This window comes from Polypterus senegalus, chromosome 7, assembly GCF_016835505.1.
Source record: "Polypterus senegalus isolate Bchr_013 chromosome 7, ASM1683550v1, whole genome shotgun sequence".
Lineage (NCBI taxonomy): Eukaryota > Metazoa > Chordata > Cladistia > Polypteriformes > Polypteridae > Polypterus > Polypterus senegalus.
Window position 1 is genome coordinate 99,461,075 of NC_053160.1, and position 19,133 is coordinate 99,480,207.

Sequence of the window (19,133 nt, forward strand, 5' to 3'; positions counted from 1 at the left end):
ATAGATAGTAAGAGTGTTCTTTTAAAATGTCTGTGAAAGGTATTCTTTAGTCTATCATAATACTGGATATTACAGTATAGTACAAGTTCTGAATTTTTGAAATGAAAGTGTGCTGACTTGCTTTACTCAATACACCTGTATTCATTTTATTTAAAAAAAAGTCTTTCCAGGTAATGAGGTAGCAGTTGAAACAAGAAACAAATGCTTTATAATTTGCTGAAAATGTCCATTTCAAAGCACTGAATGACCTGTTATAAATTGAAATTTTGTGTTTATCCAAAGTATTCCATAAATATTTTCTCCATTGTGTAAAATATCTTTTCATCCATTTACTTCTGTAATTCCTTTGGTATAACCTAGAGAAAAGTTTTACAACCATCATCAAACACATTGTTTTGGAGACCTTCACCTATTCTCCAAAAGTAAAGACACATTAGTTAAGTCTGAAACCTATTTTTGTTTAAGTGTAGAATGATTGTCTGGCTAGCTATAGTACCTGTTATAGTGTGCCTCAGTGATCTCCTAATCTAGTATTATATAGTGTATCTCGGTGATTTCATAATGCATACTCTGCTGTAAGGTTTCCGATCATCCAATTGATGCTACTAATCATAGCCTTTTGGCAGCATCTCTGAACATCACAAATAATTTTTTAAATTAAAATTCTAAGTACAGCTTCACATATTACAGTGGTCTGGGGTAAATGATAACACAACATTGCTGTGAGTAACAAAAAATTATCAAACATACTTAATACATTAGGATTTTTCTCTCTTTCACTAAAAGCAAAACTATAATGCCAAAGTGAAACCCAAAAAATCTACAGGACATTTAAAATTAATTATGAATTCAATATCCAATACTTCAGTACACTCCTACAGAAACTGCAATGATGAGACTGTCCTGCTTTGTACATTTACACACACTTTTTACAGTTATTCATTGTACCATTGCTCAAACAGGATTAAACCATTTGGTGAACAGCAACATGTTCTCAATTGTTCTGTAGCTGGAATGTTGACGGGACCACTCCAGAAGCTTTTCATTTTATAAGCCATTCTGCTATGCTTTAGGAAGTATGTTTTGGTTACCGTTCTGCTGGAAGATGAATCTTATGAATCCTCCAAGTGGCAGGTCCTCAGGATGTATTTATCTATGCACTACAGCAACAATTTTCCATTATTTGTTCAAATATCATTCATTCAACTGTCATACAGGATTTTTCACAAAATAATTTTCCCATTACTATTCTTTTTTTATGCCAAAAGGGCAATTTTTAACACATCTAAATGTGTTTTTATATATATACTAGCCATGTGCGCCCAACTATGTTGCGAGTGTTAAAAGCTGTCTGTGAAGGGCTCCCTGTTTAACGCGGCTGCCAGTCGTGAACTGGGCCCTTCGTCGGACAACATTATGATTTTTTATAAGGGAAACAAAATTACAAAAGAAAACCCTTGGATATTGATTCGATAGGAACGGCCAACTAGGAATCACTGTCCGAATTGTAATTATGTGGTGGTGTGAGAGCATTTCTGCTTCTGTCCGTTCACAGTCCGTCTCGTTTTCACGACGCTGTCGTTTCCTCTCACGATGTCTTCTCAACCTTTCTCCAATCTCGCAGGTTGCTTTGTGGCAATCCAAAGAGTAAGGCAATATACACGGAGCAATGGTTATAAAAGGGGGACACACAGGTATCCAGGCTCTTTAAAGCATAAATAGGTATCACTTCACTGACATGTGAGCAAGCCACGGTACAACTGTGAGACGCGCAGCACTCGCCGGCTACAACGTAACAATAATTATTACCAGAACGTGCTGTTACGTTGTCATTCATTTTACCCACTGTCTTTCTTTCATTCATATGTTACGTAGGCACGTACCTTTTATCTTCGGCAATCTCATTCTCTAACCAGGCCTCGGGAGCTAACCAGCGTAACACTGTCCACCACCCATTTCATTATTCCGGCACATTGTTGACATCCGTGAGTAACAACAACGTACTAAACTGGAAGGTGGTCTACGCATGCATGGAATTCGCGGACAAAGATCAAGATCTAAATGAAGATCTCTTTAGTTAATTTAAAGCACAACCATTTGTTTAGTTTGAATGTCTGTGTTTTGAGGTGTGACTGGAGTACTACAGTCTTCAGTAGCATAAGCCTGGAGGAGATTCTTAATGCAATGCCTATGTTTTAGCTGTCTCTCTACTGCTATCTAGTGCTTCTTCTTCTAATTCATTCACGGACAAACAAAGATCAAGATCCAAATGAAGATTATATATAGAGATTGACATACCTGTGGAAGCATGGAGGTGATTAGGAGAGATGGCAGTGGAGTTTTTAACCAGATTGTTTAATGGAATCTTGGAAAGTGAGAGGATGTCTGAAGAGTGGAGAAGAAATGTACTGGTGCCAATATTTAAGAAAAAGGAGGATGTTCAGGACTATAGAAACTACAGGGGGATAAAATTGATGAGCCACAGCGTGAAGTTATGGGAAAGAGTAGTGGAAGCTAGGTTAAGAAGTAAGGTGATGTTTAGTGAGCAGCAGTATGGTTTCATGCCAAGAAAAAGCACCACAGATGCGATATTTGCTCTGACGATGTTGATGGAGAAGTATAGAGAAGGCCAGAAGGAGTTGCATTGTGTCTTTGTGGACCTGGAGAAAGCATATGACAGGGTGCCTCGAGAGGAGTTGTGGTATTGTATGAGGAAGTCGGGAGTGGCAGAGAAGTATGTAAGAGTTGTACAGGATATGTACGAGGGAAGTGTGACAGTGGTGAGGTCTGCGGTAGGAGAGACAGATGTATTCAAGGTGGAGGTGGGATTACATCAGGGATCGGCTCTGAGCTCTTTCTTACTTACAATGGTGATGGACAGGTTGACAGATGAGATTAGACAGGAGTGGACTATAATGTTTGCTGATGACACTGTGATCTGTAGCGATTGTAGGGAGCAGGTTAAGGAGGCCCTGGAGAGGAGGAGATATGCTCTAGAGAGGACAGGAATGAAGGTCAGTAGGAACAAGACAGAATAAATATGTGTAAATGAGAGGGAGGTCAGTGGAATGGTGAGGATACAAGGAGTAGAGTTGGTGAAGGTAGATGAGTTTAAATACTTGAGATCAACAATACAGAATAATGGGGATTGTGGAAGAGAGGTTAAAAAGAGAGTGCAGGCAGGATGGAATGGGTGGAGAAGAGTCTCAGGAGTGATTTATGACAGATGGGGAAGGTCTACAGGATGGTAGTGAGACCAGCTATGTTATATGGGTTGGAGATGGTGGCACTGACCAGAAAGCAGGAGACAGAGGTGGAGGTGGCAGAGTTAAAGATGCTAAGATTTGCATTGGCTGACGAGGATGGGCAGGATTAGAAATGAGTACATTAGAGGATCAGCTCAAGTTGGACTGTTGGGAGACAAAGTCAGTGAGGTGAGATTGCTCTGGTTTGGACATGTGCAGAGGAGAGATGCTGTGTATATTGGGAGAAGGATGCTAAGGATAGAGCTGCCAGGCAAGAGAAAAAGAGAAAGGCCTAAGAGAAGGTTTATGGATGTGGTGAGAGAGGACATGAAGGTGATGGGTGTAACAGAACAAGATACAGAGGACAGAAAGATATGGAAGATGATGATCCGCTGTGGCAACCCCTAACAGGAGCAGCCGAAAGAAGAAGAAGATACAACCGACTTTGTGATAGCATTCATTGATGATTTTGCTAAAAGTGACAGAAAATGTCAAAGAGGCTTCCGAATGATAACTTGAAGAGGCAGAAATATCTCCCAAAAGCTTACCCTTACCTAACACAGGAAAAGGCTATGTTAGGTGGACATTAATCAAATAACTGTTAATCACGCCATTTGGAAATAAGAAAGTTATTTGTACTTTTCTCACTAAAATCTCTAGGAAGGTGCTATAGAAATTTGATTTTAATATCCTTATTGTCCTCACCTCTCCCAAAAGCTCTACTAAATCCCCATCCCAATTTACCATAGGGTTGACTGTAAAGTGCACAGCAAAGGTACATCCATCTGTGCAAAACAATAAATTAACTGTTCATTCATTAACCTTTACAAAGAAATATTAATACATTTCTAATAATCTTTCTTACATTTCAAAACATAGAAGGACATATTTTAAATAATGAGTCAACATCTGTTGTAAGCATTAAGGACACCATGAAAGGATGAAAGACACTTTGGAATGATGAAATAAAAATACACACAGTATCTTAAGTGCGGCCCTTATACTGTAGGTTTGCACCCACTTAGATTTTACTCAACAGCACAGCCCGTTGAACATGCTTCCTGCTGTGTGTTTTTTTTATACAGATAAGTCTAAAATAGGTCATATTTAGTTAAGCAAAATAATATTTAACCTTTATTCTTTCAGAAAAAAAATCTACTATAAATTAAGGTAACATGGACCTGGAAGAATAGTTCTAGGTGTTGTTATTACTGCAAAAACACTTTGTACCAGCACAGTCATTTAAAACAAAGTCCTATTTTAATTAGATTGTATTTGCAAATGTATATAGCATGTTGAGCTGATAAATGGAAAGCTGAATATATAAGAACCATGATTGTTTTATTCAAAAATATACATTTACGTTCTAAAAAAAAGGACACAACTATTTTACCCAGTCATTGTTACATATTTGTGCACATAAAGTCATATGGCCTACTAAATAAGTCACCATGTTTCAAGATTAATCAATAAAGGTGACTAACTATGCAACTCTAGGTAAAGTCATTTAACCAGCTAAAAATGTACAATTATTTGAAAAATGTTAATCAACCTTTGTGATTTATAACTCACGTTTCAGAAAATGGCAAGTGGTGTGTATATGTATATGTGTATATATATTTATTAATGAATGAGATGTTATCATAGACTCATATCCAGTTACTGTTCTGCATTCCAGGCCTATTGCACATCTTCTATCATCACTGATTGGTGTTTTTCAATATAATGTTAATTTGTAAAGATGTTGCTACTTGTTCTACATTCCCTTATGCAAAATTACACACACCTCTGTATTGTTATATTGTTTTATTTATATATATATATATATATATATATATATATATATATATATATATATATATATATATATATATATTGTACTGTGGTTCTGGGAAATAGTTTCAAACAACTGTATAATAAACAAAGGTATGTGTATAGGTGGTGGCACAATGGCGCAGTGGGCAGCTCTGCTGCCTCGCAGTAAGAAGACCTGGGTTCGCTTCCCGGGTCCTCCCTGCGTGGAGTTTGCATGTTCTGCCCATGTCTACATGGATTTCCTCCGGGTACTCCAGTTTCTTCCCATAGTCCAAAGACATGAAGGTTAGATGCATTGGCGATTCTAAATTGCTTGGTGCGTGGGTGTGTGTGTGTGCACCCTGCGATGAGCTGGCGCCCTGCCTGGGGTTTGTTTCCTGCCTTGTGCCCTGTGTTGGCTGGGATTGGCTCCAGCAGACCCCCGTGACCGTGTAGGTAGGATATAGCGGGTTGGTAAATGGATAGACTACTTGACTTGTCTATAATGAGCTAACAATGAAAGAAATACCCAATTTGTAAACTGAATTTGCCTATTTTCTGTCAAAAAAAAAAAAAACTCGTAAACATACATCGTAATTTTAACAAGTTAAAAGAGTAACAATTTCACAAAAATAGTTACAGATGCTCCCTGTACATCCATGAGATTACTTATTAAATCATGAGAAACACTCACCAGTGTCTGGACCATGTGGGGTCGTTGTAGTCGGAGACTCTTGACTGTCTGAAACACATCTAAGATGCCTTCTGCTTTAACCCTCTCTAGCACTGTACTCAAGGCGCAGAAGGTACCTGTTCGGCCAGCGCCAGCACTAAAAGATGAGAGATATTTACTGTTGGAGATGACAATTAGCTTCACAAGTCTCACTTGTTATTTTTCAGCATGCATGCATTTTCCAATTTAGTCCTTGGTCAAGATTACAAAATGTGTTTAGTATTTAGTTATTTCATCATGAAAAAGATATAAAGCATCTGATGTTTTGAAACAACTAGATTTTTTGCAAGATGACTATTTTGATGATAAAGACAGTGACTGAGATAGTGACAATCAATTGAAAGATGAGATGGCTCTGGCACTAATATGGACAGTCGTTTCTTGATTAGAAGGCATCTGACTTGTAACACAACTGTAAGAAGAGCATTACACAGTTACCAGCTACTAAATGTGTTATGTGCATTGAAAGTGGATACTGCAAAGAAACATTTTAAATTTGCGGCACATAAGCATGTAAGCCTGCACTCTTCGTGGTGTCATACTTCTAGGACCCTTATTCGAATGGAGAATTGGAATGTTGCTGGTGAAAATAAAGTATTTAAAAGTTTCTTTACATTGTTGATAGAACTACTGTTAATACACTGTTAATAATAAAACCACTGCTTTTTAATAGAACAATAATTTATTTCTTGTGCAGCCCAAAATCACATAAGGTATGTCTCAATGGACTTTAAAAGGTCCTTTTTTGTAGACAGCCTCTCAGACTTGATTCCTTAAAAAGACGAAAAAAAAAACTTCTAAAAAAAGTGGAAGAAATCTTGGGAAATGTAATTTAGAGAAAGATTCCCTTCCAGGGAGGTTGGGCATGCAATAAGTGTCAAAAATGGGGTAAATATAATGCACAATACAGTACAGTTCACAATAGAGTTCATTATTTATCATATATGCATTGACCTATACTGCAGCATCCTGGCAATAATGTACAGACCTGCAATGCACAGTGATTGGATGATTGCCAGACTGTTGTTGTTGTTTCTGAACAGCAGCAATCAAGTTGATCATTCCTTTGCCATCTGTTGGGATTCCAACTTCTGGCCAGCCATGGAAATGGAATTGGCGGACTTGTCTGGATTTGTTCTCCTGTAGAACAAGAAAAATTAGAAACATTTAATGAACTAAAAGGATAAGACAGCTGAGAATATAAAGTTACAATAAAGGTGAGATGCATGGAATAGACAAATTTGATTTCAAAAACCAGAAGACAGAAGAGCTGATTAAAAAATGGAGAGACAAGCTTGTATGCTCAAAAGATGGAAGACATCGCTCACTCGTATGTTGGTGACCAAGAGGTCTCTGACTGTGTAGCTCTCATTTTCCTCTTCTTTCTTCAGCTCAATGGTGATGTCACCACAACTTAACGAGCCATCTGAGGGCCAATACTGCACACACTTTTCCTACAGAAGAAATTAAGAAGGAAAACTATATTTACTGTTTATACCTCATTGTGTTGTGTACACATCTACAAATGTGTACTACAGCAGTAACACTATGGAAGGTCACATTAAATATTTCCCTTTTTTTTAACATTAACTTTTTTTTTTTTTTTAAGTTCAACAACAACAAATTACTGAAGTACTTTCAGCAGAAGGCAAAAATGATAGGCCCCACTCCCCTCTGATGCAGATTATATGCATGTTAGAATTTAAACTTTTATTAGAACAGATTAATGTGTTTTTAAGGTGCACTAACCATCTGTGTGAAAACTACTAAGTCTCTTTCAAATTCACAGCCTGGATTTTACTCAGATAATCAATTAAACACCCAAGATGTGTTTGCTGAGCTCTATACGGTAATACTTTCGAGTGTCTGTTGTTTACTGTGCCTGTCCCAAGTTACATTTTCATCCATTTTTTTTGGCTTTTATTGCCAGTCTGTTTTGGTAGAGCAAAAGCATGTTTACTGGAAGGGTCACTGGCGCAGCCATCATGGCATGTATGCATGCATGTGCTAAAAAATTAGGCACCAAGTTAACCAGACAAAGTGCCAATCACCAAGACACATTTTTAGAGGCTTGCTTTGATTACAATACCAAAAAAATTAGCTATGTAGATCTAATCCATATCGTTACTGAGGTACACCATGAAAGTACCCTTCAGTCTGATTACAAAACTCATTGTCATCTATCAATCTAATCAAAAAAAATTTGCTCCACTTGTAGACAGTTTAGGACCACATTAACTCGAAATAGAATAGCCTTGCATGCCCTTCACATGAATCATCAAGAAAACATCACAAAGTGCAATACACCCCAAAAAACTACAAGAACATGTTCAAGGATTGTCAGGGCCTCTTTTCTGCAGCTCATTAAATTATTTTAATAATAATACGATATTAAGGAGCAATAATAACTGAGGGAGGCTAGTTAGGGGAAAACCTTCACTTGTTCTTCTGATGAATAAGTGTAAAATTGATCTTTTAAGTTACAACAAAAGCAACACATTTGTTGTGCCACCAACTGTATCACCAAAAATATTTAACCCTAGCTATATATATAAAAAAACAAAAAAACATTGTTTTTCTGTTGCTTTTTTCTATCAACACTGCAGATCAGGGCAACATGTCTTCATAGAGGGCTGTGAATTCTGACTGATACCAAAATATTCTGTAGGAGAATGGCAAGGCTTCTGTTTCTGAGTTGAATCTGAGCCCTAAGTGGTTTTAGCAGGACCAGGGTTCAGTTGAAATCAGTTGGAGATAACCCATTTTTCACAGATCATGAATTTTATTGGTGCATTAGGTATTAAAGGAGCTTATAAAATGAAGTATGTAGTGTTACCTTTACTCTACCATTGTTCAACATACCCCAGAAGCACATGAACGTTCTTGACTATGAATTCCTGTTATATGGGAGAAAGTCCCACGGGTCAACTACCATAAGTGATATTTAATAAGAACACCATTAAACAAGATAATCTTTCAAATCAAAATGTACATAAGCATGTCCCAAGAGCAAAACCAAATATGAATATAAATGACAACATGATTGTTCTATGTGGGCATCCATGAAACAGAGATTGGTAAACTTTCAAAGGCTGAAGTAAACCAAACTGTTTTTTTACAAAGAGATGAAATCCTCTACTTTCTTCAAAAACATGTGCAGGCAGTAATTCTCAACAACAATGGTATGTTGCCAAAGAACAACAACTTTTCTATTAAACCATAAACTGGCTTAGGGACTGGGGGAACCATGCAGAGACAAATATGAGAAAACAAAAGCATCTACGAACTCCAAGGTACAGAAAGTATTAGACAATGCATAAGCAAAAAAAAAAAAAAAAAAAAAAGGACGAACAATCAATAGAACGTCAGCCAAATGATCTACATGATGATACGATGGTCTAATGCCATGGGGAGCAACCTGAAGGTACACTTTTGACCCAGAAAAGTGCACACTTCAGTTTGTATTAACCCAACTTTGTGCTAATACTTAAAGTCAAAATGACCCCTTCTGTCCTACTAAAACTACGGAAACAGGAAAAGTAGGTATTATTTAATTGCATTCACAATTCATCTGTGTCTTAGAAGTCAATACATGATAACAAGTAAATAGCCAGTGACTATAGCTGTTACTGTAAAGAGCAATATGTGTGTGCATCGGTTAACCCTGGCTCTTCAATAATTTTCTAATACCAATATTTTAGAGCTTAGGACAGATAGTCACATTTTTTTCTTCCTCAGAGATGCAGCTTTTTGGAGTCAAACACACACATCATTAGTCTTTTGTTAATTCTTAAAAATAAAGAGGTTATAAGTACTTGATAAATATAAAACATATTTAAACTATCAATTACAATTCTCCCAAAATACATTTTTGTTCACAATTAAAATGTTCTACTGGTCCCTTAATGCTCTGGTGTACATTGCTTCTAAAATCATTTACTGTATCTCCAACAGCTCAATGTGAACTCACTCAACTTTTGAGGAGTTAAACAAAAAATGTCACTACATCTCATCCCACCCATCACAGCACACCAACCCTCTGTTCACCCCCTAGATCAGTCAAGAATAGGACTATCAGAATTCATAAAAGTAATTACCCACAACCTGTGAGATGCATATAGACTCTTCTACACTTTTAATTAACCCATCTTTGTGAAAATGGTTGTTTAGGGGTTGTTGTGTAATGATTACAGTGATCTCTAGGTTTTTCCTCTTGTATTTAATTTTTTTTGTAAGTTATCAATACAAGTGATATTGTGATATTTGATGTGATATCATCAAGTATCACATTCAATTCATGCAATAGACATTTTCAGTGAATTATTTCTTCAGAAATGAAATCTCACATACTGTACAGTACACTGCTATGCCCAGACACACTATCCACACGGGATGTATTATGCCTTAGAATTACCTGTCCTCGCTCCTCCAATTCAGTCAGCATGACAACTGAGCATGATTTCCATTCCCAGATCATTCTCCAGAAGTCTTCAATTGTATGCTGAAGGGGACCCTGGCTGGCAATGTAAGAGTCCTTTTGCCTATAACCCTGACAAACAAAATAATACATATTAAAAGGAGACCAATTGATTTATAAGTTTAATAACTGTAAACCTAGTAGAAACTATGAGTGTCAGAAAACAGTCAGTAACGTTAAAGGAGGCTGTCAGTTCTCAATCCCATGGAAACCTAAAACTACAATAATCTTGCATAATACTGCCTAACACTAAATTTGTGATTTTTTTGTGAACTGCCTACATTTCAGACTGTAGTAAGGCTAAAGAGATATAAATGTGTTTATTTACACCCGGTGTGTAAATGTTGTTTGTAGCTGTCCCTATAAACATACATGAATGTATAATGATGTTCCCTTAAAAAAAATAAAATGAAATTTAAATCATTACAATCTAACACCAAGACAGTTAAGATTCAGCAATGTCATTTTGTCTAGATATGCTCAAACCCCGTATCTGACAGAGTAACCCCAGTCAAGTCTATTTACATGTCTGTGCTCCCACTGTCATATATTATATAAATGTTTATGCAAATAGTTATATCCTGATTTAAAGTCATCATAAATAATACTTCTGAGGTGGTTCTTACCTTGTGCCCAGTGCTGCTTGAACAGACTCCTGCTAACCATGACCCAAAATTGAAATAAACATAGTCGGGAGATGGGTTATTACACAAGGAGAGGTGGACAGTGCTGTAGAAGGGCATCAACTCAGAAGCAGGACCTGCTCCTTTGTGCAAGAAGGAACAGGAAGAACACTGCCATAGTCCTACAAAATGACCTTCAGCAGGCTATTGTGTGCATGTTTCTGACCAAACTCTCAGAAACAGACTCCATGAGGGTAGCATGAGGGCCCAATGTCCTCTAATGACACCTGTGCTCACAGCCCCATCACAATGCAGCTTGATTGGCATTTGCCAGAGAGTACTATGATTGGCAAATCTTCCATTGGTGCCCCGTTCTCATCGTAGATGAAAGCAGGTTCACGCTGAGAACATTTGACAGATGTTAAAGAGTCTGGAAATGCCGTTGTGAATGATATACAGCCTGCAACATCACTCAATATGGCTGGTTTGGCAGTGGGTCAGACCTCCATGTGCTAGGCAACGGTACTCTGACTGCTGTTATGTATCAGGATGAAATCCTCAGAGCCATTGTCAGACCTTACCCTGGTGCAGTGGGCCCTGGGTTGCTCCTGGCCAGAGTGTGTTGACAGTTCCTATATGATGAAGGCACGGATGCGACTGAGTAGCCCACATGTACCCCAGACCTGAATCAAATTGAGAACCTCTGGGACATTATGTATCGGTGCATTTGATGATGCCAAGTAGCACCACAGACAGTCCAGGAGCTCACTGATGCTATGATCCTGGTTTGGGAGGAGATCCACGAAGACACCATCTGACATCTCATCAGGAGCATGCCCAGATATTTTTGGGAATGCATACAGGCATATGGGAGCCATAAACACCACTGAGTCACATTATGAGTTGACGTGGTGAAATTCACGCAAGTTGGATCAGAGTACAATTACAATTTTTAACTTTGATTTTCAGTATGATGTTGACATCGGCACTCAATGGATTGGTGATTTTGGTTTCCATTAACCACTATTGCATCATTTTGTCCTCAGTGAATTACACAGTATTACTCAAGAAAGATTTTCTGCTTGAATATTGTGTGATTTATGTGTTAACTAAATTTTTCTGAGCTGTGAATATAAATTTCTTTCCTGTTCACACCAGACAAAATGGGATAGCGGTGACATACAGAACTTACTCTTGCTGGTGATGGAACTTCCAGTCTTTCCTCATATGTCTGTTCAGGTTGTTTGAATTTGAAATGCCACCTGGTAAATCATGGCTCCCTTATTCTTGTCTCTTTTTATCTGCACATTGACTGCTTTGATCATGAAACAAATGGTAAGATTATTCCTCTTTTCTTTTTGAAGATTGTGCCGTTTGCCATTAATTATTTCATCCAGTTACAGCTACTTCAGTTACTGACAGGTTATTTTCAGCATCTCAAACAAACTTGAAAATGCTTCCTTCATTAACCATTTAATAACTGGACTGGTTTTGCATGCATTATTTTCTGTATTTGTAGTGGTTTTATATATGTGTAGGGGATGTGGGGTGGGTAATGCTCTTCTTTTGTACAACATGCTTGTGGTCCCTTATAACTGTATAGATGAATTTCTTTATAGGTATACATCTGTGTTTCATTTAGCAAATCTTTACTTAATTTAATATGGTTTCTATTGTTTCTACTTTCATTCTATTAAGTTGCCTGCCTTGTTGGCAAGAACAGTGGGATGGATACAGTTGTGTATGGGCTAAGTCTAAACAGCTTACCTCAAATTCCAATTCAGACTGGGTAGTGTGGCATCTAATTTAAATTTTTTAAGTGAGTTACTATAAGACTTTACAACACATGGTGAGACTGTAGGAACAATACCATGTCATGTTCTTTTGAGTGCTGGAGAGAACAATGTATCAGCTCTAGAAGCTGTACAGAGGTTAGGAACTAACCGTATTCATGGACAAAAGGGCATGTTCTACTCTGACAAGCCAATGGAGGAAAAAAAAAAAAACCTCATTAGCCTTGAGCAGAGAAAGCTACTTTATATGACGATCTGATCCATGTCACCGAACTTCACAAAGGTACAGATCAATTTGGAAATTTAAAAATTAAATAGTGAAACACATACTCAATGTATTCAACATAGACAGACACACTGCTGATGGCTGTGCCTAAGAGGTCATTAAAGGCCTGGATCTTGCTTTTTATCCAGGACACTCGCAAGCCCAGACACTTTATGTTCATCTTTGTAAATACTGTTAGCACAGTTACCACACAATTGGATAACCATAAATTTAGAACAAGGGTAAAATTCAAAATACTATGATCTATGTCATCAACCTTTGAAGGTGTAGCTACATATGTGATGTGCTTTCTCAAGCACAGACATTACCTACACATCAGACAAGGTTGAGCCAATGCAGAGTGCCCATCTAAACACACTCATTTGTCACAGTTCACTTTCAAGTTATTGTATACATAAGCACTGTAGAGTACTTTCCTCCAATTGAAAAGTAATTGCTAGAGCACAGAACGCGTCTACATTTTCCTAGAAAATTTTAACTCATCTGAATAATGAACGGGCGGCACCGGTGGCGCAGTGGGTAGCGCTGCTGCCTCGCAGTTAGGAGACCCGGGTTCGCTTCCCGGGTCCTCCCTGCGTGGAGTTTGCATGTTCTCCCCGTGTCTGTGTGGGTTTCCTCCGGGCGCTCCGGTTTCCTCCCACAGTCCAAAGACATGCAGGTTAGGTGGATCGGCGATTCTAAATTGGCCCTAGTGTGTTTGGGTGTGTGGGTGTGTTTGTGTGTGGGTTGGCACCCTGCCCGGGATTGGTTCCTGCCTTGTGCCCTGTGATGGCTGGGATTGGCTCCAGCAGACCCCCGTGACCCTGTGTTCGGATTCAGCGGGTTGGGAAATGGATGGATGGATGGATGAATAATGAACGGTCCTTTCATCAGCAACACCAAACTGAAATGGCCCAGGAATATAGCATCTACTTACATCAATAAATGAAGCATTTACGTAGTCTGTATTCTCCTCTCCTCTTTTTACTGGAATGATAACTCTATTGAATTCATCTAGAAAGAAAAATGCCAGATTATTACAACAACTTGGATTTGTATAAAGGACATTGTTAATTGGCAATTTAGAATAACTCCAAGACACCCTATCAATGCAAACACTGCTGTGGGACATAAGCAGCTATAGCTGACAGATGGACACTCACAGGGAATTATCTGAAGAACCCGATTCTTTTTCATGTTAGCTGGAAGGTTCCCCGTCCTCATCTTATCATTTTGGATTTTTATCGAAGTCAGTTTCTAATATCATTGAGAGACAGAGAGAGGCATAAAACATTAGATAATGAAAACTTGTGTTTTTTAAAAAAAAAAAAAAAACAAACATAGATCAAAGGAAGTCACTGTATATATACATTCTGTGAGGGCCAATTGAAACATATTGAGACAGGCTGTACTGTATGTACTCAGTGGTGGAGAAGTCAGTGTCGAGGACTGGCTTTGGTTTAGTCACAGTCATAACTTAACCCCAATTTTGGTGAACACAAGTGATGTTTCTTTACCACAGCAACAAAGAATTGTGACTGAATTTTGTGTAAATCTTGGGGAAAGTGATCAAGAGACTTTTGAAAAGTTTTGATCAAGTACAACAGGACAACCATATTACGGCAGGAAAAAAACAGAAGTGAAAAGGTGAAAAAGCTTTGCTGCTACATGTCTTTGAATTGGTTTTTGGATCCCTGTAAGAAGTAAATAGAGTATAAAGGAATGTAATTTAAAAATTAATAGCTATCCAGCCCAGACTAATCTGTACACTTTATAATTAACCCTTGTAAAATGTTTGTAGAATATACAAAACCCAAGTCTAGTCTATACACTACCAATACGATTTACTGCAATTACAATAGAAAAACTGAACTGCACAAGGAGCAGTAAGGAAATGCATGACTGAACAAAATGTATGACTTGCTCCATGTGGCTAAGTGAACCAAATCATATTTGTTCTTGAGCAGAATTTGCAGGGACATCACAACCAACCAACACCACATTCAGAACTATGAAAGACACTGAAAATGTTTGATCAATTAAAGTTTTTGTCTCATTTCAGAACATTACATTACAAATGCATTTTGAAAAGCTCAGCTTTCTACCACCTAACAAAACATTTAACAAAGGTTAAATTGTCTTAATTTGAAAACTATCTAGAATTCTAATAAGCTGTAAGCATGCAAGACTTACCCTGAACTCTGCTTCCAGTCCACTGCAGTTGGTGCTGCCCACCTTGCTGTAGAGTTTCTGCAGATGTGTTTCTAGTGAGGTCACCTCTAGCTCTGTGTCACCATACAGGTAATGTTCTAAGAGAGCCTGGTAGATGAAGACGTACTGCATCTACAATAGACAGGGTCAGTTTCAGAAACATGGCAAAATGTAAACTCTTGCTATTAGTACATTTGACACACAATTCAAAGATATCACAAGTGACTCCTATCACAAAAACAAACGAAAAAATAAAAAATGAGATATCAGTAAATGAAAAGTGTTTGCAACAGGTACAACACATTCTCTATCTGCTTAAAAAAATCTCTGTTCCTTTTAAAATTAAAGCTTTAACTTCCCCTATTGCATCTTTTTTATTACACTTTCTAAATAGTTTCAGTAGCTGCAACAACAGCTAGCAGAAGAGTGCCACTAACTTGGAAAGCTGGGAATGGAATAGAGTTCAGGTCAGAGTAACCTAGTAAGATGTCAGCACACTTCCTTTATCTTTACCACACAGTACTAGATTTGTTGAAAAGGGAATACAGTTTCTTTTTCAAAATGAGCAGAAAAGTGGTATCAAAGATACAGCAATTTAAGGATTAGAAAAGATTCAGAAATGCAGGGACACTAGGAGCTGCAAAAGGTAGCCAAAAGGGTTTTTTGGGCCATTGCAGAAAGCTGTTCACAAAAGTGACACTGTGTGTGCATTTAACCAGTTAAAATGTAAAAATACTCTCATGTTAAACATTGTATAATATTTTTGAGAGCGCATGACAATTTCATGCCTAAAAAATATTCTTTTGTTCTGTGACTATGTCAGATTACGCAATACCATAATTTAACATATCTATCCATCGATTTTTCCTCAACCCAGTTATTCAGAGCAGAGTCATGGAGAAGTTGGTGCCTATTCCAGCAAGCATTGTGCACATTGCCATTGTGTGACTGTATATACACACGCATGCACACACACACACAAACAAACATCGCAGGTAAATTAGCATCGCCATCCCCACCTAAGCTGTAGGAAACTCATGTACACAAGGAGAAAACATGCAAAACCCACACAGGGAGCATTTGGGACTTAAACTTCGGTCCCCTTGTTACAAGGCACTGTACCACTGTGCTTCCCCAGTTTAACACATGTATAATATTTCCATTAGACAATGTTATACTTTGAAACATACCTTGTTAAGTTTTGAGACTTAAGATGTTTTTGACATGCAATCTACAAAAGATCTGCAAATGCTGCAATAAAGTCCAATAATAAAAAAAATATTGCTGTACATGTGTTTTGTAAAAGATCAGGCAAAGAAACCTAATAAAAAAAATGAATGTAATTCAAGGGCACTGAACATCAGTATCAATTCCATTTTTAACAAAAGGAGGCCCTTCCAGATCTACGATACTATCATCTCTAGCCACAGACACCTGAATGACATCACATGAAAGGCATGTCCACTAAAGGTCTGCAGCCAGACCTTTCTCAAGGCAGCTGTAGAGGCTGGTGTTGCTGTTGCAAAAGCAGGGCCACCCGTGACGATGAAAGTGACCCCAGCACTAGGTAAAAATTGCCTTACAGCAGAGGCTGATAGAGTCTAGAGATCAGTTGTGGCCAAGTATGTACACATGAGATAGGAAGAGTGACAGACACAGGAGATGACAGGAGGAGTTTTTTTATGGTACACTAGAGGTGGGCAGGAGGATGAGACAACCCAACTGGATGAATAAGGTTCAGTACCAACACAAGTGGACCAATTGGCAAGGGTTTTATTTTACTTCTGTTTGATTTGTATTTTATCTTTAACTGTTTTCTCTCTTTACTGTTTGCTTTATATGATAAGCAGCCACTATTGGTAACAAAGTTTTTGGGATTATTCTAGGGATAAATAGATGCTTTAAGTGTGCACTCTCCTGTTGCAATATACATAAAGTAATTGGCAGTTTTTTTTTATTTTTGTCCTAATTGATTCAAAGAGCATGATCCAGAGACAGATAAGGGTCTACTGTCAATGAAGATAGTGAAGACTGGCAGGGCATCCACCCAATATGGACAAAATCTTTTAAAATATGCCACACACTACACAATATAAGTATTACAATATACTAACTGAAAAGCAAAATATTAATGTTATTACTTACATCTGTCTGTACCATCTGACAACGCTGAGCTCGAATTCGTGTCACAAAACCAAATACATCCACTTTGCGTTCTGTGGCCATCATATCTAGCATAGCATCAATTACAATGAAGGTGCCTGTCCGGCCAACACCAGCACTGTGAAAGTAAACAAAGGACAGAAAGTCTATTCATCTGCAAGCAAACTGACAGGACCTAATTTAACATCAAACAATATAATTTAGTGTAGTTTTACTTTAGTTTAAATATTTGCTATTTATTACAGATACAAGTAATTTTGACTTAAACAGGTGCTCAGGGGGAACAAATAAGCAGCATTAAATAAATAAAGAAGTTAAGAAACATTACAAAAACAAAATTTTACTTGAAAGAATGTAAATGTGTGATTTTTCTTGTCAGAGAAATAATCCAAAACAATATGTATTTTATTTATATAATCTTTTAAATTGTTTACTTAACAGAAGCTTATTGAGCTATGCATGCAAAATAAGTGGTGACACATATTTCTGCAACTGTAGCAGCAGTGTTGCATTTCATGTAGTTACTAATCAGGATTACTTTACTCATTAATTCATAGAAAAAGTTATCATGCTACTACTTGCGTTACTTTTAAGTTACTCCCCAAACTAAGGAGAAGGATGACACCAAAATGTCCTTTTAGTATTTTAATAAGGATGAAATTAGCAGTAAAATTTAATCAAACAGTTAAACAAGGAATCTACATTTTCATTGTGCCCTTTCAAACAAATGAACAGAAAAGTAGAAACCATTACTTCACAAAAATACATTTTAATTAAAAATAAGCAAAGGGACTTAATACAACCACTTGACATAATAATCGGAAAATAAAACTATTGGTAGTGTGGCAGCCAGGAGACAAGCACTTATTGGTCAGGAAGGGATGGTTACCTGTAGTGTAAAATAATAAGTATCCTTGTGTCTCTTCCAACTCAGTAAAATATACAAAACAAATAGTCATGTGGCAATTAAAAGGAAAGCATTTACATTTTAGAATTAAATATTTTGCTTTGATTATCAATTAGCACAAAGAATGAGTTAAACTACATGTACTGTATGCACACTCCAGTTTTCACAAAACATTAAAATTTCTGAAAAATTTGGTGGTGGCAGGGGATAGTATAGTTAGGCAGCAAAGGATGGTGGTCTGTAGGATAACACTAAAGATGGAGAAGGGGAGGAGAGTGAGGGCAGAGCAAAGGATCAAATGGTGGAAGTTGAAAAAGAAAGACTGCAAAGTTGAGTTTAGGGAGCAGGAAAGACAGGCACTGGGTGGCAGTTAAGAGATACCAGACAACAGGGCAACTACAGCAAAAGTAGGAAGGGTGACAGCAAGAATGGTGCCTGGCGTGATATTTGGACAGAGAAAGGAGGAATGGAGAGAATGATAGAAAGAAGGCTGGATGATATGGCGATAGCGAATCAGGAAGTGCAACGGATTAGCAAGGAGGAAGTAAGGACAGCTATGAAGAGGATAAAGAATGGAAAGGCCATTTGTCCAGTTGACATAATTGTGGAAGTATGGAGGTGTTTAGGAGAGATGACTGAGGAGTTTTTAACCAGATTGGTTAATGGAATCTTGGAAAGTGAGAGGATGTCTGGGGAGTGGAGAAGATGTGTACTGTATCTGCACAGCTGTACTAACTACAGGGGGATCAAATTAATGAGCCACAGCATGAAGTCATAGGAAAGAGTAGTGTAAGGTAGGTTAACACTGAAGCCTACGAAAAAACTTGTAATCCTGGGACACCTTAAATTCCATTAGCGTCTTTTATTTTGTAAATGTGTCGTTAAGTATAAGCAGCAAGCAGACAGCTATCTCATCCCCCCC

General features: G+C 37.7%; 1 protein-coding gene across 1 annotated transcript in view; it reads right to left on the reverse strand.

Moving 5' to 3' along the window:
- ptpra (protein tyrosine phosphatase receptor type A) overlaps nucleotides 1-19,133 on the reverse strand; it is a 191,779-nt gene that overhangs the window by 2,628 nt on the left and 170,018 nt on the right. The window contains exons 15-22 of the mRNA XM_039759072.1: nucleotides 17,287-17,422; nucleotides 15,124-15,273; nucleotides 14,094-14,187; nucleotides 13,868-13,944; nucleotides 10,187-10,321; nucleotides 7,101-7,226; nucleotides 6,761-6,912; nucleotides 5,734-5,869 (exon numbers count right to left, since the gene is read on the reverse strand). Of these exons, the coding sequence (XP_039615006.1) occupies nucleotides 5,734-5,869; nucleotides 6,761-6,912; nucleotides 7,101-7,226; nucleotides 10,187-10,321; nucleotides 13,868-13,944; nucleotides 14,094-14,187; nucleotides 15,124-15,273; nucleotides 17,287-17,422 (1,006 nt within the window). The remainder of the gene's footprint in view (nucleotides 1-5,733; nucleotides 5,870-6,760; nucleotides 6,913-7,100; nucleotides 7,227-10,186; nucleotides 10,322-13,867; nucleotides 13,945-14,093; nucleotides 14,188-15,123; nucleotides 15,274-17,286; nucleotides 17,423-19,133) is intronic.